At 42.0% G+C, this 26549-nt stretch overlaps 1 protein-coding gene across 6 annotated transcripts in view; it reads right to left on the reverse strand.

Moving 5' to 3' along the window:
- wnk3 (WNK lysine deficient protein kinase 3) overlaps nt 1-21437 on the reverse strand; it is a 55109-nt gene extending 33672 nt beyond the window's left edge. For 5 of the 6 annotated variants that reach the window (XM_061829097.1, XM_061829107.1, XM_061829076.1 and 2 more), the window contains exons 1-2: nt 20856-21437; nt 6136-7212 (exon numbers count right to left, since the gene is read on the reverse strand). In XM_061829097.1, the coding sequence (XP_061685081.1) occupies nt 6136-6831 (696 nt within the window). In that variant the 5' untranslated portion in view covers nt 6832-7212; nt 20856-21437. The remainder of the gene's footprint in view (nt 1-6135; nt 7213-20855) is intronic. The other variant, XM_061829087.1, reaches the window with a different exon arrangement.
- Between the last annotated feature and the right edge of the window lie 5112 nt (nt 21438-26549).

Here is a 26549-nt window from a genome sequence, read left to right on the forward strand (position 1 = left end):
ATGCATTCATAATATTGTCACTTATAAACTCGCCTATTTGGGTGTTTGTGACCATTGTGCGTCTCATCAGTTAGAGCATGATACCTTACTGTCGAGCACAAAACACAAGAATGCTTGATTGCCCACTCAGCATCTATTGTGTCTCCTTTATGCAGCGTCAAGCCGTCTTTGAGTCTGCACAGTTCATACAGAGTTCACTTCTGGCTAGACAGACTTGTATAAAAAAAACCCCACCCCCACCCCAATCTCCATCCACACTCTTATGAACTGCATTGCCAGATCAATCATATCATCCATCAATTTTCTCAGTAAAAGATACATAACAATATTGTATTTTGTCAGCACCTTTTTGTCCATGGCCGCTCTTTTTTTGACTACACGCATGCTATGTTGTAGAGGATCAGACATCTGACTGAGCACGTAAAATTATATGTTAAGTAGCCTCCTAAAATATTAGAGAAATGCTAAGGATTTGTGCAACAAGGCTCACCCACTAGATATTCGGCAGATGAGGTCAATGTTCATGCACTTGAGCGCTGAAACGTCTATTTTGAAAAGATGATGAGTTATCAAATCTCAGTACTTGGCAGCATACCGAGGGATACTTGTTGTTTCCGCGTTTACATTGATCACAACATGCATTAGCAACACATTAAGATAAACAAGGCAAGTACAGACGAGAAGAGCTTTGATTGGTTCTTAAAACTGGTTCAGTTATGGGTTGTTTGATTCTGCAATGTACAAGTAAGCATCCAGCATTTGCCAATCTGAGGTGGCAAGTGGTTAGGATTAGATTACTGTAAGCCACAACAGATCTCAGTAACAAGATAGATCGCTGGAAAACGGCTGGCCCACATGCCAGATTAGAACCCCGGGCCAGTAGGCCAAATTCACTAACTATGCGTACTGGAATAGCAATCTCGAGGGCCATTGCGTATTGAATAAATTTGTTTAACAAAACTGTCATCAAATCAAATTGCTTCTTCTCCATGAATGTAATCGTACATCACTTGTTAAAGTATGCAAGTTTACACATTCCAGTTTTAATGAAAGCCCAAGGGGGTAATTCGGGGATTTCAACTCAACCTGACAAATGGGGTGGATTATTTCCACAACAATTACATTATATTAACTTGACCACACTTCTTCAGGATTACTACATTCTGAGGGAGCTTTACAATTAACTAAGCATGCAGAGTAGTACAGCTGGGAGAGAATATTGTACGAAAATGGGTAAAAATGAATAGATATTACCATGTATCACCTGTTTAGATATAGTACTGACATACAAAAGACAAACATGCTGTCTGATGTCCAATTATGCACATATGCAACGGGAATCTTGTCAATTTGTTTTCTTTCTTTTCTACTGAATGGTCTGATTGGGCCTTTATTGATGTGATGTTCAGAAAACATTCGAAGCTTACTAAGGTGTTTCTATAGACTCTTTTCAAAATATACTTTTGAAACAACATCTTGGCACAGTTACATTTAATGGTCATGATAGTCTCATAAAGTTACAGGTGATCATTCAGTGCAGACAGAATCTCCATTGATGGTTTGCTAGCCCGAGGCTTTGGCTGACTAAGTGTGTCTGGTCCGCTTGGGTGGATTGGGTTCAGCTGCAGTGCATTGTATTTTGTTTCTAAATGTAGACATTCGTCAATAGTATGTCGCTGGATGACCTTGATTAATGCAAATGGCCCTGGGTGATCAGAACCAAATGTTGCCCACCCAGCATCTATTGCTACCTGGTCATCCTGGAATCGAGACCCTCCATCTGCTATCATTCATGTTTTTTTTTCCCATTTTTCCCCTAAATGGGTCTTTTGAGTTTTTCCTCTTTCCTGGATGGGGGTGTCTATACCCGGTTATGTTGTTGATTTTTGTGAACTGCGGGCCTCAGAAAACTATCGTGATTAAGTCTATATAAATAGCCAGCCAACAAAGATCACCTCAAGCTCCTCTCCTCTTTGCAGTTCTTCTTTAGCTTCTGATCACAGATTTTATCACCACATAAAATTGGCTTTGAAACTAGAAATACATTATGTTATGTTAAGAGACCTTTTGAGAAGCTTTCTGTCAAAGCATTGTTTTGAGAGCACGAGGTGCAGATTACATGATGACAAAACTAATCCACGTACTTAATGGCCTTAAAGGGAGTGTAGAGTATGAGCTGCGTTGAGCTGCTCCAGTCTGGGACAACTGGGTTGAACCAGTCTGCTTTCTGCTGCCACTGGTATGCTGCCTGTGCAAGGTTTTTGTTCTAGTGTGACAGGCTCCCACTGAAATTCACTCCCTGGATCATCCTGCATGCTCACTCAAATGGACAAAAATTATGGATGGTGAGAAAGCGAAAGGGGGCAAGGCTGATTCAGACACATAAAATGAGCAGACTGTATGTTCCTCCTGTACTTTTTTAGTCTGAACCACCATCATACTTGATGCCACCGTATCACGTAAGCACGCTGTGGCCACCCCTAACGGGACAAGCCGAAAGAAGAAGTTCATTTCTAATTTTGTGATACATCTTTGGAAGCCGATGGTGGTTAGAGAAGAACGTCCACCAGAAGTTAGTGTGTTAGTGTGAAGCACAATCATATTCACGCCATTTAGTACTTTTCAGAGGTTGCTACTTCCCTCTGGTTTGATAGGATCCTCAGTCTGGAGTCAGCAGTATTTTTTGTTTGTTTGTTTATAAACAAAGGACTTTGGTTTGGATCTGTGTGTTGACTCTGGTCATACTACTGGGAGCACAGAGTGAAGATGTAGACTGATATGTTAGCTTGTCAGGCTTGCCACTAGCCCCCTATCGTCACTATTGAGTGGAAACTTTGTATGTTAAGAATATTTAGAATTTCGCTCTTCTCAGAAATCTATACTATTGGTCTGCCCCCAAGTTGTCTGTTATTTTTACGCATTATTAAACAATTTAAAGTGTAGAAATACCTTTAGGACAAACCTGTTAACTCTTTTAGACACTTGAACTGTTTGATGTGTCGAAAAACTACACTTTTCCTCCCTGCAGTCGCCATACAACATTATGTTGCATTGTTTTGTAATACATAGTCACACACAGGAACCAAAAAGACCCAAAAATGCAATGCAGCACCAAATGTATGTGGTAAAGACACAGCTGCCTGTGATTATGCACATGGGAAGCAGGCAGTTTTGTGCGCAATGAAGCATCAAAAATGTAATCATTAGTCAAACCAATCACTGTTACAATGTGTCATTTCTGCCTAATTTACTGCTTACTCAGCTCATCCTTTTAATTATTTCATCACTCATGGCTCTCAGATTAGGCTTTACTCAATAAGGATTTTTGGGGCTTATCACTGATTTAAAAAACAAATACTCTAAACTGATATGATCCCTGTGTGATATGGATGTACTGAATATTTCGGATGAAAAACAGTCCCTCATATATTTAACTTGGGTGCTCTTCATTTCTTCTGATTATCCTCCAACCTTCATTAGAGTCCAGCTGCATTTGATTATATTGATTGGACTTGATTAGGAATTCCCAAACACCTGTCGAAATAAGACCTTCCAGCTCACAGTGCATGTCAAAGAAAATGAAAAACGAGAGGTCAAAGGAACTGCCTGAAGAGTTCAGAGGCAAAATTGTGGAATGTCACAGATCTGACCAAGCCACTATAATCCTTTAATGAAAGACGTTTGGGACGACCACAACCCTTCCGAGAGCTGGCCATCCGGAAAAAATGAGTAATCAGAAGAGAAGAACATTGGTGAAAGAGATTTAAAAAAAAAAAAAAAAACAACAAACACCCAAAGATCAGTGTGGCTGATCTCCAGAGATGCTGTTGGGAGCTAAGAAAAAGTTCTAGAAAGTCAACCATCACTGCAGCCCCCTCACCAATTGGGGGATTGATGGCAGAGTGAAACCTCTCCTCAATGAAACCTGAAAGCCCGCATGGAGTGACTCCAAGATGGTAAGAATTAAGATTTTCTGGTCTGATGAGACCAAGACAGAACTTTTTAATTCTTAGTGGTATATACGGAGAAAACCAGGCACTGCTCATCACCTGTCCAATACAGTCCCCGACAATGAAGCATGGTGGTGGCAGAATCCTGCTGTTAAAGTGTTAGTTACTACGCTGTCTACCCTGTAACAAAGGGTTTATGATCAGGGCAGTTTGGACTCAAATAAATTATGAAAACTATAATTGAGCTCCATGGGAAATGTATTTTTTAAAGTTGAACAAATGGAAATTTTTACCAGCATCTTCTTTATGAACACATCCAGGAATGGTGAAAAGGAGGAAAATATACAAGTGAGACAAATCTAAGGGAGAATTTGACTCTTCTCTTACTGTGGAATTTCACACAGAAAGAGAAGAAATCCTGTACATGTAATGGTGTCTGCCCTGTGAGCTTTAATTTCCTGCCCTTTCATGCTGCATTTGAACAGCTAATCCCCTGGCTTCCCTGTCTTTGCAGCCAGAAGAAGATAAGCAAGGTGCTCCCACAAAAACCATCGACTTGTAAATGGCCTTCTTAAAGCATTATGTGATGTGGTCTTTTGTATGTTATCTTCATCATGAGTCAATTATAACCTCGATATCACCAATCTTACTATCCCAAGCACACATCCAAATGTCCCTGTGGTTCAGAATGGCTTTGCTAATCAGGTGTATACATTGATGCTCACGTAATGTTGAGCAAGTGCTGCAGTCAATGTGGTGCTTGATTCAACAGTACCATGCCTTGGTGTGCATGTATGTGTCCTTGAGTTTCCTCCCTGCATGTGGTGAATTAGTATTAGCAAGGCAACTGCTCCCTTGGAGGGATGCCATGGTAATCCTGTATTTCGCTCATCTTTTCTCTTTCTTTCTCACATGTAGCACTTCGTCACTGTTGTAATGTTCGTCTTAAACTTTTGATGTGATTTCTTTTCAGCAACATCATCCATCAGTTCACAGAACACTGTAACCTACATTAAACTAGACAGTCTCCGCCGCTCGCCGCAGTTCGCTCGTCACACTCCGGGTCATTCCCGTCCGAACAACCATCCAAATATTCAACATTATTTACAGCCACAGGTTCAAATCTCTATGGACGTATTCCTCCGTCTTCCCGATCAACCGATATTGCTATTTCTTCATCAGATGAGGATAAATCCGAGAAATCAACATAAGCGCCCAACCAAGCACACAAAGCCAGCACTGCCTTTGGGAGGAGGGCACAACACTGATTTCTATTGTACCTTCTGTTCTCCTCCACAAAAATGTCTCCCACTACTAATATTAACTCCATGGTACAATCCAGTACGATTAACGCCTCAGCCTTCATTTCCATCTCATGCTTCATTACATTAGACAGGCAACAATGAGTGACACAAGCTTGTGTCGCATGGTGAAAGTGCACCAAATATTATACGTATTCATCGGGGTTATACACAAACATTAAATTAATAAGTCATTTTAACAACATTGACTAGATCCCTCAGAAGTAGCACTGAGCCTATAATTCATAACACCTTTCGAAAAGACAGTCAAGCACGCTAAAACTCCTCCTTAGAGCTGGGATGTAAAGGTTTCAAGGGAAGTTCTCCTGTAGTGGATTAATGTGCTATCACCGTTATCCATCCATCCATTTTCTTTACTGCTTATCTTCAGTAGGGTCACAGGCATGCTGAGCCTTGGTCACCAGCCAATCGAACTGCACATATTAACAAACATTCACACTCACATTCACACCTATGGGAAATTTACAGTCTTCAATAAACCTACTATCCATGTTTTTGGGACGTGAGAGGAAACCCAGAGAAAAACCCACACAGGCGGGGCTGATATTACCCTTAAAACTAGATAACAGAGTATTTGATTTACAAAAAATATACGAAAGTGAGCATTTAAATTCGCCAAAGGCTCTCCGCATCTTCAAAGCTGTTAGTCTCTCAGTTGAGATCTATTTCATCAACATACTTCCTTTACACAAAATACTACATTCCTATTAACCAGGCCTTTGAAGCCATCTTGCGGCATCTTAGAGCATTACAGAAAGAGGATAGGAATTTCAGTGAATAGTTCAGGTAACACAAAAAAAGTGCGAACGTGGATAACAGCATCCCACAAATCAGCAAGGATTGAAATAAAAGTATTTCATTACCTGAAGTTCACACCAAGCCACCTCCACCCAGGTCTCAGTGTCCAGGCCTTTGAAAACTGTCTTGAAAGCTCCTCTGCCCAGTTCAATATCAAATTTAAGGAACCTGCCTCCAGGAGAGGTGGCCACAGCTTTCATTTCTGCCTCCTCTTCCTGCTCGCGCTCCCTCTCTTTCCCCTTTTGGGAGGGTGAGGAAGGAGGGCCACCCTTGCCAGGCTCCTGGTCACTAGGGCAAGATGGGTCTTGGCGCAAGGCAGCGCAGGACACAGCTCCTTGCACATTGCTGGTGAAGACTGGGTCAAAGGAGCGCAGCTCTAAGTGGGGCGCACTGTGAGGAGCTTCTGGGAGAACTACGTCATCTTCGTCCTCACAAATCTCTACGCTCTTCCTGAAGAAGCGCTTCTCCCGCCTCTGACATTTCTGTCCTGTATCAACTGGTAATGTGGGCGTTGAGAAGAAAATCTGAGGTGTGACTGAGGCTACCACAGCTTCCTGATGTGCAATTCCAGTTTCTCGATGCTCTTCTCCAGTCCTTCCCCTTCCATCAGCCTGAGATGGAAGGACATCTGAAGGGTTGCTGTATGTCCTGTTGCTCTGCGTGTTCACACAACCCTCCTGGTTCAGGTCCTCCTTCCTCTGTCCATCGGATTTCTCCGAGGAGTCCTCTGTGCCCGTCGGCTCTCCTGGGTCGGTAGCCATGGAAATTTGCCGAGACCCCTCTTGCAGCTTTTCTTCTCTGTCAGTCCCTGTCTGCCTAACTCTCTCTTGCTCTCTCTCAGTTCTCCAGACTTTTTTTCTCCTTGTCCTAAAAGGTGTCAGCTGTCCTCAAACTAGTGACCCTCAGCCACTTTCCTCCCTCTCATATTTATCATTTCTTCCACAGTGAGATCAGAGGAGAATATTTTACGTGCTCACTTTCCTTTGTAGCATCCTCCACATTTTCTTCAGAATCCACTTGAGGACACAACTAAGCCAAGCAAACAGCACGACTTGAAGGCCTTATTAACACACTCAAGGAGCGTATTTTCACATGCTTACGGGGAGAGATGCAGTCTTCGAGCAATTGTCTTCAACTGAAGCCTGCAGGAGGACAAAAACAACACGGACAGTTAGGGGCTGAGGAGGAGCATATGTCATCATGTCGTTGCCGTATGAATGTTGTATGTATGTATGTTGCTGACAGGCTGTTACCCTCAAAATACTGAAATTTCATTTTCCCGTAGTTGCTACCCATTCAGTGTCTAGTACTGTTCTCTATTGTCCTGTCCTTTCTTTACAGGATGTAACACTACTGCCACGTAAAATACTCAAACCCATTTCATTGTACCAGGCATATAATGGTTAACCAATCTTGATTACAGTTGTCATCTTTTGTTGTCTTCTCTTCCTATACTGTATTATTTAGTTATCTTTCCACTGTCTTACCTTTTTTTCCCGTCACTCCCCTTAAAACATTGTTCTGTCTGACTGAAATTGTTCAATAAAAATCCATCAGAATACAAAGACAGTGGCATCTTTTTGCACAGTTAAACTGTTGAAGCATAAAAGGGATACAGATCCTCCTTTCTGTTTTACCTAACAGCTGAATAGGACCAAAAAAATAAAAAACTGTTTATTAATGACAAAAAACTGCAAAATACAAGCTGAGTCTGTCAAGAAATCGATGTGCTCCTGTATGTGTGTGTGTGCGTGTATGTGTGTGCGTGTATGTGTGTCCGTGTCTGTTTGTATCGAACTGCCCCTAAGGAGCCAGGGCGCACCTATATTAGGAACAACAGGTAGTTGTTTTTATTAATTGCACTTTATTGTTATTACTTCAAATCAATTATTGTACTTGTTACTAATGTCTTTTCTCATTTTTCTATTAAATTATATTTAAAGTTGAGTTTTGGTAGTTGAATAGATACTGAGTTCTGAGTCCAACAATAATTGTGTTTATAAATTGCGATTTCAATATCAATCAAAATATTTTTTTTCTATCATCACCCAACTCTACTGGTAGTGTTTACAGTCAACTGAAGTGGAGTCAATCAATGCGACTCCTCTCATTCCCTTTAACGGAGGCACAACTGACAGTCTCACCAGAGACATGGCACCACATTCTTTGTGCAGAGGACTACATTTAATCTGTCTATCAAATTCGCCAAAATCATTTTATTTCAGCAGTCTTATTCGCACCAGGACATAGATGTGGTCTCAGTAGGCTTACGTTTAGATCAACTTTCTGCCATCAAATTGTCACTCCGCCAGGCACATCTCCAAGTATACAACCAGAACACCGTGCTTGGGCCAGACCATCTATTCATCCATCCATTTTCAACACCGGTTAGCCTTGTTAGCGTCACGGGGCGCTGGTTGACTTGGGGCGAAAAGCCTACTATACAGTGAAGTGGTCCCAAGTCAGTTGCAGGGCACATATAGACCCAGACCACCATTCGCACTCACATTCACAGCGGCACTGAGTGGGAACTTAACTGTCTGCACCAATCCCAGGTAAATCTACCTGTACCACTACACCATCAGTGATTGGTGCATACCAATCTCCCAAATAGTCAAACACATGCAGTGAGCCATGCACTTGCACAAATATCAGGATCTACAGCAGGGAAATAGAGAATAGGGTCCTGGTCAGTGTACTAACTCACAGTATGATGCTAAACATACAGTATTACTTGACAACAAAACATGGGTCAGTGAAAGGCCACTGTTGTTAGGTAGTTCTATCTCAGGTTGCAGCACCTTCGGGTTCAACAACCCACCCACAAGGACCACACTTATCTGTTCTACTGAAATGTGCTCTTGGCTTGCAGACAGCACATACATACATATATATATATATATATATATATATATAATATATATATATATATATTATATATATATATATATATAATATTTCTTCAACTAAAAAGGAAAGCCTCACGCACGTCGCAACTCGTTTCAAAACGATCCAAGCTATTAGTTGTCAGTCACATAACAAACACAATAGGCTGATCCAAAACCAAGTGCTTCCAAGAAAACAAGGAGTTCCAGCTACGCCACATTCCAAGATGCTAGGGCAAACTACATTTATCTTGAAACCGGTGGCCATGAGGTACTGTATAGTGGGTACAGGAAGTACTCAGAACCCTTAAATTGTTCAGTCTTATATTACAGCCATTTTCTAAAACAATTTAACCTCTTTTTTCCTCATTATGTACACAGCATTCCATGTTGATAGAAAAATAGAGAATTGCTGATTTCTTTGCAGATTTATTAAAAAAGAAAAACTGAAATATCACACGGCCATATGTAACCAGACCCATTCGTGTGACAATCATATATTTAACTTGGGTGTTCTCCATTTCTTCTGATCGTCCTTGAGATGGTTCCATACCATCTTTGGAGTCCAGCTGTGTTTGATTATACTGATTGGACTTGATTAGGAAAGCCACACACGTCTGTATAATATCTTAGAGCTCACAGTGGATGTCAAAGCAAATGAGAATCATGAGGTGAAAGGAACTGCCCGAAGAGCTTGGAGACAGAATCGTGGCACGGCACAGAAATGTAACAAAAAGAACTCTGCTTCACTTGAGGTTCCTAAGAGCATAGTGGCGTCCATAATCTTTAAATGTAAGACATTTGAGATGACCAGAACCCTTCCTAGCAAATATCACTGTGGCTGAGCTTCAGAGATGCACTCAGAAGATGGGAGAAAGTTCTAGAAAGTCAACTCTCACTGCAGCCTTGCACCAATCCCGGCTTTATGGCAAAGTGGCCCAATGGAACCTTCTCCTCAGTGGAACACACATTAAAGCCCACATGCTGTTTGCAAAAAAAGAAAAAAGGAAAAAAAAACACCTGAAGGACTCCAAGATAGTGAAAAATAAGATTTCTAAAGAAAATACAATGGACCAAGAACTTTTTGGCCTGTTTGTAAAAAAACCCAAAACATTATAGTAATGGGCCTAAAATTCTCAAAACATCATGTATAGTCAATTTCCACAGTAAATTAGCATGTGAATGCCAGCACAAACAATGATCCAGTGCCTTTGAGTTCATAACGGCGACACTTGCGACCATTTGGAGTGGACCTCTGGGCATGACCCAGCGTCCACTCACTTTCCAGCTCAACCCAACAGACGAGCAAGCAGGGGCAGATTAGCCGTATGCAGAAGGACGGTTGTTGTGATGGGCTAATAGCAAAGGCAAATGCTAACCATTGCAAAATTCAGCTCCTAAGCGCCTTCTTTTCTAGAAAAATGTCACTCACTGGATAATAAATTAGCTGTTCTGCAAAGCCAATTAAAAACATGCAAGGGCCCTCCTTTGTCAGATGAGCCCGGCGCAAGTCTATATCCACTGGTGACAACCGTCTGCTGGCTTTTTCAGCACCAAAGCTCCAATTTACCACCAGCACTCTTTGCCCAGGCACAAATTCAAGTGTCTTTAGAAAAAACATTAACATGAATGATCGCCTGTAGTTATACTATTTAAAACTGTGGTCCGCCACCTCCGGGCCACAGACCGGTATCGGGCCATGATGCATTTGTTATCTCAACTGGGGAATGAATGAACAATTCATATAATTTTTGTTTTGTTGTAATTTGAGTGTCAGTGTATTTTATTTTTGAAAATGAATCACATCTCTGCTGCACAACAGCTGCGCACCTCCATTGATACGTTGAGACTGCACAGAACGCTTCTGTTTCCAGTCTGAGTGACCTGGCTAACAGTTGCAGAGTTTAAAAAATTAAATCGTTGCATAAACTAACTCAGTTCATTACATTTAATGAAAAGATTTATTCTTTTGAACAAAATGTTCGGCTATGAAACCTTATATCAGGAGTACGACTTAAAATTTGAGTTTATTGCGACAGTTAACTATTACGCACCAAGTCCACTCTGATGCAGATATATTGCCCCCACAGTGAACGCGCCACGAAACATGAAGGAGAAAGCGAAAGCGAGGCTACCGGGTATAAGTTTAGTATAAATCTGTCCGTGATGCAAAAAAAGTTTAGTCAGCACTGGTTTAAAAAAAAAAAAACATGAATATAAATTTTTAATTACTCTCTAGCTTCTTTTGTCTTGTAGCGGGCAAAAAAAAAGTTTAAAATGTTTCAAAAATGATAATAATTATGATCAGACAATATGGGTGGCTCTGACTGACAACGTAAAGCAGGTATTCCAGTAACTGAATGGTAGGTGCTTCTCCCCCCCGCCCCCTGACTGTACATGACGTGTGCTTGAGGAAGACAATGAACTCTAATTTACTCCGAGTGGGCCTGCCAGTGTTGCATGCAGCACCTACCCATTGCTCTGTGAATATGAGGGTTTGGGAACTGTGATTGTATAAAGTGTATAAGTGCAGTCCAGTCAATATAAAAAAAAAATAATGTTGCTGATATTTTCGTGAGATTTCCCAGCCCAGAGTCTGAGCAAGAAATAGCTTTCACTTCATAGCAACACCTTAAATTGTCGCAAAAATGAAAACCATGCTTAGTATTGGCTCTACAGTAACGGTGTGCGGGGTGCGCAGTGGTTACATGTGACAGAATCAGCCACCCCAAAACAGTGTTTCATGTGAATATTACCGTTATGCAAATAATTATTCATCATTTCTGTATTCTGCTTGAAGAATGTCAGAAAATGTCAACAAACAAGAAGAGACCAGTTGCCTTGATGCGACCAGATAGCAAAGAGTTTTTATCAAGGCACCTGGTCACTCATTTCAAACAATTGACTCAATTGACTCAAATTATTCCTTTCAGGTATGGTGGGCAACTGGTTAACACGTCAACCTCACTCTAAGGACCAGGGTTCAAATCCCAGCCCTGAGTGTGTGGAGTTTGCATGTTCTCCCAGTCCCTGCATGGGTTTTCTCTGGGTAATCTGGTTTCCTCCCAAATGCTTTCTTCCTCTGGTTTCCTCCCACATCCCAAAACAAAACGAAAACATGTAGGGTAGGCAAGACCCTAAATTGCCCGTAGGTGTGAATGTGAATGCGAATGGTTGTTTGTTTAGATGAGCGCTGCAATTGGCTGGCAACTAGTGCAGGGTGTAAGATGCCTCTCGCTCAAACATAGCTGGGATAGGCTCCAGCAGACTCGCGACCCTATTGAGGATAAGCAGAACTGATGATGGATGAATGAATAATTCCTTACACTCACAATGGAATTACAATCTCACAGGTCAATACTGAACACAACCGTATTACAATCATCAAAGCGTTACTTTCCTGAGTAGTGTGGACTGGAAGAGGTTTAAATAGGACATCAAATTGGATGATATGGGATGTTAAAGCACTAATTGTCTATGGCGTTCAAGGAGGATGTCGGGACCATTACGGTTGAACACAACAAGTGATAAAATAGGCAAACTGCCCAGTAGGCAGGAGCTTACTGGCAACAGCTGTAGGTCCTCAGGGCAAGGCGTTCCCAGGAAATCAACATACCATCTCTACATAAGTTACCAAAGAACATCAAACGAGTTCAACACTTCAGTGTCTCTCAATCACACACACACATTGTGGAGTGTGCGTGGGTGAATATATATATATATATATATATATACACACACACACACACACACACACACCACACACACACACACACACAAACATTATTTTTTCATTACCAACGTACATTTGGTTCTCATTTATGAGGAATGGACTTCAGTCCTTAAACTAACTGCATGGTATAAATTTTGTGTACAGAACCTGGTGGACCAAATTGCTACATAGTTAGCTATCATAATTAGCATTAACAAGATAGCAATTACCATTTTAACTCTCTGGACCAAATGAAAGTTTGCAGGGAGAAAAATCTGATACTTTCAGAAAATGATACTCTAGACTTAAAATTTTCGATTATATTAAACCTGTTGCAAATTTGTGACCCCTGCCCGGAAAGAGTTTAAGTAAAAAAAAACTAGCAAACATTCACCTCGCTCATACCTATTATGTTATATGTAGATTATTTATATAACAGTGAATGAATTACAGATGCTCCTTTGTCATTTTTGAGAAAGTTTATGATTACATTTTTTTTTACGTAGAATGTATTGTTTGTTTTTGTAGACTAAACTTAGTGCATTCATTTTGTGTACCTATTCTGTGCTCTTCACAAGGTGCAGCTTATAGTACGGTACTTTTCAAAGAAACTTGTAAAATGGCTGGCACCATGAGAAAACTGTGCTTGAAAATAGCGACCATTTAAATGACTTAATGAACAATACATTTTCAGCAGGTGTGAATGTCTGTGTTAGGACTAAAAAAAAAAAAAACTAACAACTAGAAGTTTAAATTAAAAATTGGTTGACAAAATATATATATTTTAAACTAATAATTACAAAGGTTTTTTATTTTTCAAAACTCTTTATACACAAATGATCAACTCGAGGCAAATATGAGCAAACATTTATGCTAAAGGGACACATTTAACTTTTAAATTGGTAGATGGGAAGTAGATGGGCAATTGAGATATGAGGTTAGAAATAAATAGGTCAATGTGTATTTAAAATGTAAAATCGTTTTTCATTTTCATTTTCTAAAGTCCTCATTTAACAGTAATTTAATTATAAACAATGAACCAATGATTTATTGAAATAAATTTAAAAAGTAAAATTCAAAACTAAAATGTGTCATTCATATTTTTTTTTATTTAAAATAATACATTTTATTTAACCACTGTTACGTAAAAATGGTCAACTATATCAATGCAACAAATATTACAAGAATCTTGAAAATGTAAACTGTAAGTGGGGAGCATAAAAACTAAGCCATTTTTATCACACCCCTGCAATAATTTCTTGTATTCCAGTTACTTTGCTGTCAAATCAAAGTTTGACCAGCGTAATGAATTTTTTGTCAAACCTCAAGATGGCGCTGTCCATTGGAAAGTCAGAAATTTTATTTAATCACACATTAAATCAAATCCCTAAATCCAAACTTGCAGGAAATCAGTCAGGCAGAGAAAAAATGAGCCTGGGTACTGTTTGTGTGCAGTGGGGGTGGGACACTGAGATGAAAGGACTGGATAAAAAGTGGCGAGGGGGGACAGGAAGGGATCGTTATTGGACAGCAGAGTTGGAAACTGGGGAGATGGAAGAAGGGAGGGAGTGAGGGAGGGATGCAGGTCCCAAGTGGCTTTCAAAGATGGGTGGGAAAATGTGTTTGTATGTGTGTGTGTGTGTGTGTGTGTGTGTGTGTGTGTGTGGTGTGTGTGTGTGTGTGTGTGTGAATAAGGACAAGAGAGAGATCAAGAGTGGAGGGGCAGCATAGGCAAAAAAGGCTTGAGGGATTTGCCTAATCCAATATGTGGCAGTGTTGAATGTGTGAATGAAGACAGCTACTACAGTATACTATAGCCAAATATCTGTACTGATGGTGGCAGCTACAGTTGGTAGGAGATCAGAGGACGGGGAGGAGCGGGGGAGGTGACTTTCAACTAGCGCCGGGGCATTAATAGAAATGATCATGAATCATGCTTTTGATTTTTGCTCCTCATGATCACAAAACCATGATAATTCAAGAAAAAAAACAATTTGTGAGCCGACACGGTGTAGTGTGTATGCATTGTAAAAGCAACTTGAATGGTCCTGTATTGCTTGGACTAACGTTCCAATGATCAGAAGCATTCACAGGTAAAAATTTTGATTCCCAATTTCGATGCCTACAGTCCGCTCATCCAGAAGAAGCGGTGAAACCAAGAATTGTTTGGAACCAGACTTGAAATAAGGAACCGGAATTGCAACTGGGAATCGCTCAAATTCATGGTTCATTCAAGATACCCAACCGTAGCGTGTGACAAGTTATTCCGGCCACCCGGCACATCCTTGAAGCTTTTTAATTGCCACAACAGTATTAGTTAATTGTAAAACTAAAGAAACAAGACATATAATACAATTTTTGTTTGGGTGGCAAGGTGGAAGGACTGGTTAGAGCGTCGGCCTCACAGTTCTGAGTACTGGGGTTCAAATCCCAGCCCTGCCTGTGTAGAGTTTGCATGGTCTCCCAATGCCTATATGGGCTTTCTTTGGAGAGTCCAGTTTCTCACACATCCCAAAAAAATGCATTTGGTGGAGACTCTAAATTGCCCTTAGGTGTGCTTGTGAGTGCAAATGGTTGTTTGTTTCTAGGTGCCCAGCAATTGGCTGGCAACCAGTTATCATGTACCCTGCCTCCTGTCCATTGATACTGTAGATGGGATAGGCTCCAGCAGTCTCACAACACTTCAGAGGATGAGCACCTCAGATAATGGATGGGTACAATCTGTAGCTTTGTTCCCAAAAACCTAATGTCAGAACGCATAAAGAAAAGGGCGTGCAAAAAGATTTGGAGAGCCAAGACAACACCTAAAATCTATCAAGAATCAAACAGCAATCCAGTCATTTGTCAGTGCAATTGAATATCAGCTGGTGCAGCGTTAGTTCTTGGGCTACAAAAACTGATTGCCAAGTTGTGACTCAAGACAGAACGCATGAGAGGTAAGAGAAAAGACCTGTCTCAAGACCATCGCAAAATGATGCAAACAATAACAATGGCATTGGTTACAGGCAGATATTTAAGCTTCTGAATGTTCAAGTGAGCAAGGTTGGGGCCATAATATGCAAGTGGAAAGCCAATCTGATCATAGCACCATAAATTTGTCTTGATCAGGTGCTCCTCACAGGATTTTTCACAGAGGAGTGCAAAGAATAATCAGAAGAGTTCTCCAGGAAGGAAGGGATCACCTGTGGAAAGCTTCAAAAAGATCTCGAATTAGCAGGTATTGCTGTCACAAGGAAAATATAGTCATGCCAGCGCCATGGCCGTTATACACGCTCGCCATACAAGACGCAATTGCTTAAAAAAAAAAAAAAAGCACCTCAAGGCTGCTTTAAAGTTTCCTGAATAACATTTGGACAAGCCCGTTAAATACTGTGCAAATATAGTCTGGTTGCATGAGAGCAGAATTGAACTGTTTGGACGCCTTAATGCACACGATGTTAGGAGAAGAAATGGCAATACACAGCACCCTTAAAACACGATACCAACAGTAAAGTTCTGAAGGTGGGAACATAATGGTGGTGTCCTTACAATCAAAGGATTTTGTACAAATTCTTGAATAAATATCAGTTGCTGTGTTCAAAACTTTTTCCTTGTGTCATTTGACATTACACACAACTTCATTATTACACACAACTTCATTTCTGAGTTCATTTGTTCTACTTTCTTTTGTATGTATGGATTACTTGGGTTCTTCCCAATATATGGTGAAAATTTCGAGTCAATAGTCAATTACCTTTAGTAATATATTTAATGAGAAAATTAGTGACGCATTAAATATTTATTTCAGTCGCTGTATAATTAATGAAAAAAAAAAGGTGACATGTTAAATACTTATTTGAGCCACCGTGTTTTATTGTTTTACTCACTCAATTAACAATTGAAGTTCCATGCAGTGTAGCCTGGGGCTCGGAGTAGGAGGGAGCATGTCAGACTTCTACACATTATGAAAGCCTCCTTGACACAATCCAATCCTAATTCAAGTGTTGCACTAAAACGACTGCTCATTTATTCTAACATAGTTAAGACACACTTTCGTTTGCCGCTCCCGTTGAGCACAAGGGGCGTCTTCGTGCATATTCTTTGTTGGTTTTAACCACTTCTCCACTGGTTTTCACGACTTCTTCTGGATCAGCAGACTGTAGCCATAGAAACAGTGAACCATTTTTTTTTTAAAGTTGAACAATTCCAGGAGAAACGAACGCTTAGTCCCGCTTCCAATCGGTTCTTGAATCTCAATGCCCAGCCCAACTGATGGTTTAGTGGTACATTCCATGTACTTAACTGCAAGCACCGCTTCTTCAGTTCCCACTCAGTGACGGTGTGAATGTGAGTGCGAATGGTTGTCTTTCTATATATATGCTTTGCGACTGAGTGGCGACCAGTTAGGCGTGTATTCCGCATTTCGTCAGCTTGAACAGGCTCTACTGACCTGTGACCCTGAGAACGATAAGCAGTATTGAGAATGGATGGATGGATGTGGTGTACCGTGTCAGTAATAAAGATGCACAGCAGATAGTTTTGGTCTTAAACTGTTAATGTCACTGGCTATATGAACAGTCCTTCAACAGGCCACTCAACTGCTTTTCATCATTGATCTACTGTATTAAGTTGACTAATTTATTTTTTGCCTTTTCTTTCATTGCTGAAGAAAAAAGATACAAAATAAATGAACAAAAGCAAATTGTTGGCTACTGCTGTCAGCCAAAGCGTTGTCATATTTTCTTCCTGCAGCCACATTCCCTCAGGAAGACAAGACTGAACATTACAGTTGTGTATCCCACCAGAAATTTAAAGCTCAAGTGTCGTCAAACGGATGATTTTTGGTATATCATTAATGGAAAAACCCACAGCCAATATGGTCCTATGTGTTTTTTCACCACAAAACATGATTTTGACGTATACAGGTTTTTGTAACTCCCATCATGAAAATCCTTCCAGGAATTTGTTGTCAAGGAGAAGCAGGAAGTGACGTAAAGGACAGTGGCGCCCCCTCGTGGAGTCGTTTGTTTCCATTAGTCTTACCTCCGCGAAGGTAGCTCGTTGTTCCTTCGTGTTAGCCAAAATGCCGGTTCATTGCATTGCTAGACATTGCTTGAACACTCGGGAGAATGGAATTACCCTTCATAAGTTTGAAAGAGACCCTGTTCGTTGTGAAAAATGGATTGCACAGGTGCAAAGGACGAGAGCTTCGTGGGTTCCAAATAACAGGTAGGTGTGTATACAGCTACTAAAAAAAAAAAATTGTTTGGGGCGGACCACGTAATCGGTCTCTCTCATAACGTAACAAAAGATCCGCGTATGAAATGTGTCCATGTGCGCGTCGCCAAGCCAACAATGTCTCACTTAGCCTGCAACATAGCTCGGCTCCACCCCCTCCTTATATAGCACAGCGGGCCGAAACTCAGCCACACCGGCTGAGGCGCCGCGTTCGGCGGTCACATCTTCCGCGAAGGCTGCGCGTCGGGCTTTGCGACAGGGGCGGCTCTGAAGAACCCAACCGAGAATGCGTTACTCAGTCGCGTGCGAGCATGAAGCGCGGCGACTCGACTGTGAACACAAAGCAGCACCGCTAGGCTCCGTCATAAGCCACACCAGCCGGCTCCGATAAGCCTCGATGGCTCAACTCCGCCGCGGAAGTGGATCGGACGCGATGCGGTTTGGCCATGATGGCATATCATCGGAATATGGCTCGAAACAATAGTGTAATATTGCCCTGAGGGCTCGAAACAATAGTGTAATATTGCCCCGGTAACTTCACTCGGTTGTGTGGTGTTGTCCTTTTCGAAAAGAGCTTCCGTGTCAGAAGGGGCGTTGGAAAAATGCGAATATCTCTGCTGTTCGGTTTCCATAGTAGCAGGCACTGCGCGTTTTCAACGTGAAGTGACGATGACGTCAATGACAGATGACGCGATTAATATGGCGACCACTTGGATGTCGAGGGACAATCAATTGCGCAACTTTGTGCATGGATGACGCGCTCTCCGCTCACTTTTTTTTTGGTATAGACATTGAAGTGAATACTGTTATATGTATTTTTCATTACAATATCTATTTAGATCTTAACTGATCTTTAGAATGTTTATAGGGATGTCACGCGCACTTTAAGTTGTTGATTAATAACATTTTACCTTTCATTTCAACAAATTCTAGATCAGAATTGAAATACCAGCAAACCAATATATTTTTGCTCAAAGATATCACACAGTCAGAATCTGATACAGGCTCATGCCAACCTGCACTGGCCACCAGTAACTCACCAAATGTATACAGAATAGAGACAGACAATAATTCATATTCATATTCACATTCACACTGTCACAGAGTGGCAATTAAACACCCTGCCGGCAGACGTACTTGTAGTACCATTGGACCATCAATGACTCAAATGTGATACTGGCTCACTTCCTTTTTTTCTTTCTTTCTTTCTTCTGAGGGCATCAACCATCTGCAGTTTAGTAAGCAATTGCTGGGGTTGTTACCAATTGTGAAAATGAGGTGATACATTGTTATTGCAATGCCATACTGCATTTTCAAACAGTAACAGTAAGTAAAAGCTGCTATCCACAGAGCCATTACCGAAAAAACATGACCCTTATTGGATAACTTATGCAAACTAATGCAACTACATTTCCCAGCATTATTAATGTAGCACTTGAACATATCCAGAATTTGGCTCACACTCAGCGTTATTCCCACAGAGTGAGACAGAGGCTTAGTGATGGATGAAGATGGTGTAAGAGGCACCATGAGGTCAAAGCTCATGTTGGCCTGGTTTGACAAAAGGACTGTCTGTCCAATTGAAATCAAGAAAATAAAGCAAGGGCCATCAGTTGCATCATAACAATTGCACTCCAGCAGATCAGCGGATGCACGAGTGACTTGAACATGTTGCATTGTCCACCTAAGAAAATGTACTGACGACATCTTGTGAGAAATATCAAGCAAATTCAAACACACACTGATTGTTCTCCTTGCATTAGCGTAGCCAAAGCTGAAAACACAAGAACTTTTGTCCAATCTAGGTCAGGCATGGGCGAATGGAGTGTAGGTAGCACACACTGTGGGGAGAGACACAAACAAGTATGTGTTATCTAAGCCGCATTTTCTGTTCTTCCATTGCCCTTGACCAGCAGAACCATCCTATGGCACAATGTCCAGGTGAGAGAGGGAAAACGTCACCTTAACAGACTCTTGAGCTCCCATTACATCCTATTTAAGTGGCTAACAAGCATTTTTTTATCCCTGCAAAAGGCTGGCAGAAACTTTATGGATGACTGAGCTGGGTGAGATCAGAGTTGACTGGAGTGGCTCAGCAGCTGTCGGCCTTTTTTAGTCAAGTGAGCACCCACTCGCCCTTGCCATGGACATCAGATGTAATACTTGTACATCAATACAAGAGCAAAAAAAAACAAGAACAACAAACATATATTTTGGGAAGATTCTTGTTGTTTTTAATTTGCGGCACGTAAACAACGGGTCACCAACATGGTTCCCCACGGGCACCAGGTCACCAGGACCATGAGTAGCCTCCAGGCCTACTCTAAAAATACCTCACCAGTGATGGGACATGGTGATTTCTATAGGAATGTCAGATAAGTTATCATTTGAAAATTAAAACTATATGATCCTTTGAAGATTAACACTTCCAGAGATTCATAAAAATAAAGTGTTTCATATTATGTATCCGTTTCCTGCCATGGTAAGTTAATGTTGATAATTATTGTGAGAAATCATTAACATGCTCATTCTTCACGTTCACTTTTAGCTCACTGCCAGCCCTTTCAGTTAAAATACGTTTTTTAAATACTGTATATTGCAGTAAATGGCAGTGAAAGAGTTTGAAAGGTAATTTGAGCAAATTGCTTATTTCATATGTGTATCAAACTGTATTCCTCAGTTCCTAAGTAGCTCTCCTATTGCAAAAGGTGGCTGATGTTGACCTCTGATGTAGACCAGATGCCTGTAAATGCTGCTTATTTCACAAGTGAAATCGCTATGAGCATGAACGCGCACAAATCAACCCGAATATTGTGCTCTTTCAGGTCCAGTATCAAACAGGAACCACTTCATTAGACTCAGTTACAATATGAGTAGTCATTAGAGGGGAGATATTGTAACGGACTTCAATTGGAGTGGGATAACATTCCAACATAATATTAAGAGAATTTAATAAATAAACTACACTCACCCGAATGCCACATCATGTCTCGTCAGGTCCCGCGATGCATTTATTAAAAAAAAAAAAAAACCGTAGCAATTAAGCAAAAAAATAAACGTGATGTATTTCTTTGTACAAACGTTGCAGCTCGGTATTTACACTAAAAACCTTTAAAAAGAAAACACGCTATTATATGTATAGATTAAAAAAAAAAAAAAAAAAAAAGAAAAGACCGCCTGTAGTATGTTTTCACTGCTGTTGTAAGGCTTGAAAATGACCCAGATCGAGTTGTCTGTGGAGCTCCGCCGCCGGTGGAGTCCAGTGCTCCGTTCCTCCGCCGGCGTTGTTTCGCTTGTCTGGCGCCGCCGGTGCTCGTCTTTTTCTTGCTCCTCACACGATGCCCGTCGCCACCGTCGCCGCCGCCTGACGACTGTCCCCGTCCGCTCCTCGCAAGCGGCCATTCACTATTTGGCTAGAAGGCCAAATAATAATGTCTGTCTCTCGGTAGCATGACATTATTAACAAGAAACCCACGACAACTCCATTTCAGAACGTGTGAACTCAACTGAACGCTCGCCCACGTACACTTGCCACAGGGATCATCATCATCATCATCACCACCACCAACATCATCTTCCTCATCCAAGCGCCACACGGTTGTGACCAATCACCAAGCGTGCTGCGTTCACGTGATCGCCGTTTTTTCCAATAATCCAGTCTTTCATGCGAGTACTAGTCCCATATATTTTAAATGCAAGGGCATAAAATACAGTCCCATTCAAATACCTTTCCATTTGCAACAGCGAAACGAAGCTAATCCTGTTTATTCTTCATTCCAGGGTTTCCCAAAAGAGTTATGAATTGTGAACAGGTATTTCCAAACGTATCTGAGGGTGCGTGAGACGACTGTAAAGAGACGTTAAGGCCCCCCCCCCAGCCCCAGTATTGTTTTCCCCACAGAAACCATTCCTTTATTATCGTCAAAGCCACTTGCTAGTATATTTGCGAAACAAATTTCGTTTATCTCCCCAAATTCAATTGTAATGCAACCTATTATCGCGACATCCAAATGCACAGACAAAGACGTTGTGTGCTATTTGTGAATAGCCGCTCAAGTGTATACAGTAGTGTAGAGCCAACTCGTTTAGTATGCAAGATCACAGTGTGAACGTTTATAAACAGAAAGAAACCCTTGGAGCATCGTGAACCGATCAACCCCGAAGACGCTCGCTTTTTTGTCGCCCTCTGGTGGACATTGTGTCCACACTACACTGGTCATAGCCACATGCTGTTTGGTGACATGGTGATTACCACAATAAACATTGACCAGAGGGAATGAAGTCGAGAGCTGGTCTCGAGAGATTAAAAAGGAAATTGTAGGCAAGCATATTAAAGGTAAAGATCGAAAAAAACATCTCCAAGCAGCTCGATGTAACTTTAAATATTGTTCAGAATTGTAAAAATCCATGGGACTGTAGCCAACCTCTTTAGACATGGCTGCAGGTGGAAAGTTGCTGTCAGATTGAGGGGATGGATAACACAAATGGCAAAAAAACAGCAGAGAGTAGCCTCCAAAGAATTTAAAGTCTCTAACTCTAAGATCAAGGTTCATCAATGTTGGATTCTACCGCCTGTCGTCGTTTGAGCCAAAATGGACTTTGTGTGAGACCACAAAAGAAGGACACTGCTGCTGAAAAGAACTCATAAAAAGTGAGTGGAATCTGCCAAACTTCATGTTGACGAGCCACAAACCTTCTGGGGGAATGTCCTATGGACACATGAGATGACACTGGAACTTTGTGTCAAGGCAAGACAAGAACACTTTCCTTCCTGTGGAACATGAAAGAGGCTCTGTTATGTTCTGGGGTTGCTTTTCTACATCTGACACAGGATGTCTTAAATTTGTGAAATCAATCTCACTACTGTACTGTATTCTAGACAGAAATGTGCTGCCCACTGTCAGAAAGCTTGGTTTCAGATGCAGGTCCATAGGTCTTGTGACAGGATAATCACCCAAAACACATAGCTAAAAACACCCACAAATGGCTAGGAGCAAGACATGGAACAATTCTCTCTCACTCTTTGACCCTTGATATCAATCCTATTGACCATCTATGGAAGGAGCTGAAATATGCCAGCTGGAGAAAGCATCCTTCAAACCTGAGTCAACTGGAGCAATTTGCTCATGAAGAGTGGGCAAAATTAACTAGAAGGTGCAGAAGTCGAATTGAAAGTTACAAAAATTGTTTCAGTTCAATTCCCATGGGCTCACCACCTGTGCAAGGAGCCAGAGGGATCGGTGCAGTGTAAACTGGGTGGTGGCCAAAGGCAGGGACCTTGGCGATCCAATCCCCGGCTACAGAAACTGGCTCTAGGGACATAGAATGTCATCTCTCTGACAGGGAAAGAGCCCGAGCTGGTGTGTGAGGTTGAGAAGTACTGACTAGATATAGTCAGGCTCTCCTCCATACATGGCTTGGGCTCTGGTACCAGTCCTCTTTAGAGGTGTTGGACACTTTTCCAACACTGGATTTGCCCATGGTGAGAGACACCGAGCAGGTCGCTCGGCGCCTGTACATTGGGGTTTACATCGGTGGATGAGAAGGTAGGCTCCCTCCATCTTCAGGTTGGGGGACGTTTCCTGACTGTTGTTTGTGTCTATGCACCTAAGAGCAGTTCAGAGTACCCACCTTTTTGGAGTCCTTAGAGGGAGTGCAGAGAGCGCTCTGCTGGGGGGACTTCAATGTCCACATGGGCAATGACAGTGAGACAAGGAAGGCAGTGATTGGAAAGAAGCCCCCCGACCAGAACTCGAGTGGTGTTCTGTTACTAGACCTCCGTTCTCATCACAGATTGTCCATAATGAACACCATGGTCAGACATAAGGGCGTCCACATGTGCACCTGGCACAAGGACATCCAAGGTCACAGGCCAATGATCCACTTTGTAGTCATGTCATCGGACTTGCAACCGCGTGTCTTGGACACTCAGGTAAAGAGAGGGGTGGAGCTGTCAACTGATCACGAGTTGAGTTGGCTCCGAAGGTGGGGGAAGATGCCGGTCCAACGTGGCAGGCCCAAACGTATTGTGAGGGTCTGCTGGAAACGGCTGCCAGATTACCCTTCTTCTTCTTCTTTTCCTTTCGGCTTGTCCAGTTAGGGGTCGCCACAGAGTGTCACCTTTTTCCATCTAAGCCCATCTCGTGCATCCTCCTCTCTCAAAACCCACTGTCCTCATGTCTTCCCTCACAACATGCATCAACCTTCTCTTTGGTCTTCCTCGCACTCTTTTGCCTGGCAGCACCATCCTCAGCACCCTTCTACCGATATACTCACTCTCTCGCCTCTGGACATGTCCAAACCATCGAAGTCTGCTCTCTCAAACCTTGTCTCCAAAACATCTAACTTTGGCTGTACCTCCAATGAGCTAATTTCTAATCCTATCCATCCTTCTCATTCCGAGCGAGAACCTCAACATCTTCATTTTTTGCCACCTCCAGTTCTGCTTCCTGTTGTTTTCGTCAGAGCCACCATCTCTAGTCCGTACATCATGGCCGTCCTCACCACTGTTTTCTAAACTTTGCCCTTCATCCTAGCAGAGACTCTTCTGTCACATCACACACCAGACACCTTCCGCCAGCTGTTCCAACCTGCTTGGACCTGTTTCTATGGTGAGAGGTGCCGGGCAGGTATGGGTATATTTATTGCCCCGAGGCTCGGCACCTGTACGTTGAGGTTCACCCTGTTGGACGAGTAGAGTAGCCTCCCTTCACCTTTGGGTCTTTTTTGAGTCCTTGGAGGGTCTGCTAGAGAGCGCCCCCACTGGGACTCCATCGTTCGGGACTTTAATGCTCATGTGGGCAATGAGAGTAGGACCTGGAAAGGTGTGATTGGTAGGGCCTTCCAATCACAACCCGTGTGGTGTTCTGTTATTGGACTGTGCTCACCATTAATTGTCCATAACAAACACAGTGTCCAAGCATAAGGATTTCCATACATGAACATGGCACCAGGACATCCTAAGTCGCCGTTCAATGATTGAATTTATGGTTGTGTCATTGGACTTGCAGCAGCATGTCTTGGGCACTCAGGTGAAGAGAGGGGGACGCTGTCAACTGATCGTAACCCTATGGTGAGTTGGCTACAATGTTGGGGAAGTGCAGGTCTGACGGAAAAGGGCTAAACGTGGCAGAATCCCCCATAAGAAGGAGTGTCCACTCCCAATTCTGGCAGAACTTCACCCACATCTCGGTGGAGGCAGAGAACATTGAATCCGAGACATTGCGTGAACCATCTTCCGTGTCTCTATTGCTGAGGCAGCCGACCAGAGCTGTGGGTGTAAGGTCGTCTGTGCCTGTCGTATCGGCAATCCCTGAACTCTTTGGTGAATACCAGCGGTGACGGATGTCGTCAAGCTGAAGAAAGAGTCCTATTGGGCCTTTTGGACATGTGAGACTCCTGAGGGAGCTGATGAGTACCGGCTGGCCAAGCAGAATGCAGTTTTGGTGGTCACTGAGGCAAAAACACAGACAGGAGAGAGAGAGGTGTTCGTTGAGGCCATAGAGAACAATGTCCAGATGCCTTGGATAAAATTGTGCTCCACAATCCGGTGTCTCAAGAGCCACTGCTAACCTCAACTAAGAACAATGTGAGTCTGTAGGGAGAGTACTTTTTTTTTTAAAACCTCCTCAATTCCACCAGCACCCCTTCCAAGGAGGAAATGGAGTCTGGGTTCTCTGAGGCAGGGTCTTCAAGATCTTCTTCCTGGTTGACTCCTCTCTGCCACATCGCATGGACATCAAGGACAGTGCCTCTAGATTGGCAGACTGGGATATGTTCTACATACAACAGGATCACACTCCTCAACCTCCCTGGTATAGTTTATTCAGGGGTGGTGGACAACAAGGTCTGCCGGGAAGTCAAATCTCAGATTCAGGAGGAGCAGTATGGTTTTTGTCCTGGATGTTGAACAGTGCATCAATTATAGACCCTTGATAGGGTCCTCGCGGGTGCATAAGAGTTCACCCATCCAGTCTATGTGTTTTGTGGTCATGGAGAAGTTGTTTGATCATGTCCCACAGGGAGTCCTGTGGGGGGGATCTTTGTCTGACCCATTTCATGAATTAAAGAAAAAAAAAAATCTGTTGAACCACAATCCAAAAGCAATATCTGATTTATGATTTTTTTTAATTTAGGGTATTATTTTTGTCAGTTTATTTCGATGACCACTGGGTTGTTTTCTTTGGTTAACAGAGTGGCACCAACAATTTCTTCCGTATGAAAGGGAAGGTTAATGAAAGCGCCTATCAGTAACTGACACTAAGCACAACACATCAATCAGATGAACAATCATGAAAGAACAATTAGTAGTAGTAGTCACAAAAAGTAGTAGTCCTCTTCAGTTTCCATGCTTTGAGAACAAAAAAAACAAAAAAACAAAAAAAATCACTCTCGTGATCCAATTTTCTTCATTAACTGAATGAAGCTATGACAACAGGTTGGCACTCTTCATGTCTACTACTTTAGTCAGTGCTACTACATACTGACTACTACAGTATGTGCTACAAAGCTACCCAGCAGCATTTATCTGACCTTCAATTTCTGTCCATTAGGGGTTAATATGCTTGTATTGATTCAAATGTATTTTTTTTAATTTTCACTACTCAGAAGTAACCTTTAACACACGGAAAGCTTTATATAAGTCACAAAGCAAATGCATCAATAA

This window comes from Syngnathoides biaculeatus, chromosome 2 (genome assembly GCF_019802595.1).
Source record: "Syngnathoides biaculeatus isolate LvHL_M chromosome 2, ASM1980259v1, whole genome shotgun sequence".
NCBI lineage: Eukaryota > Metazoa > Chordata > Actinopteri > Syngnathiformes > Syngnathidae > Syngnathoides > Syngnathoides biaculeatus.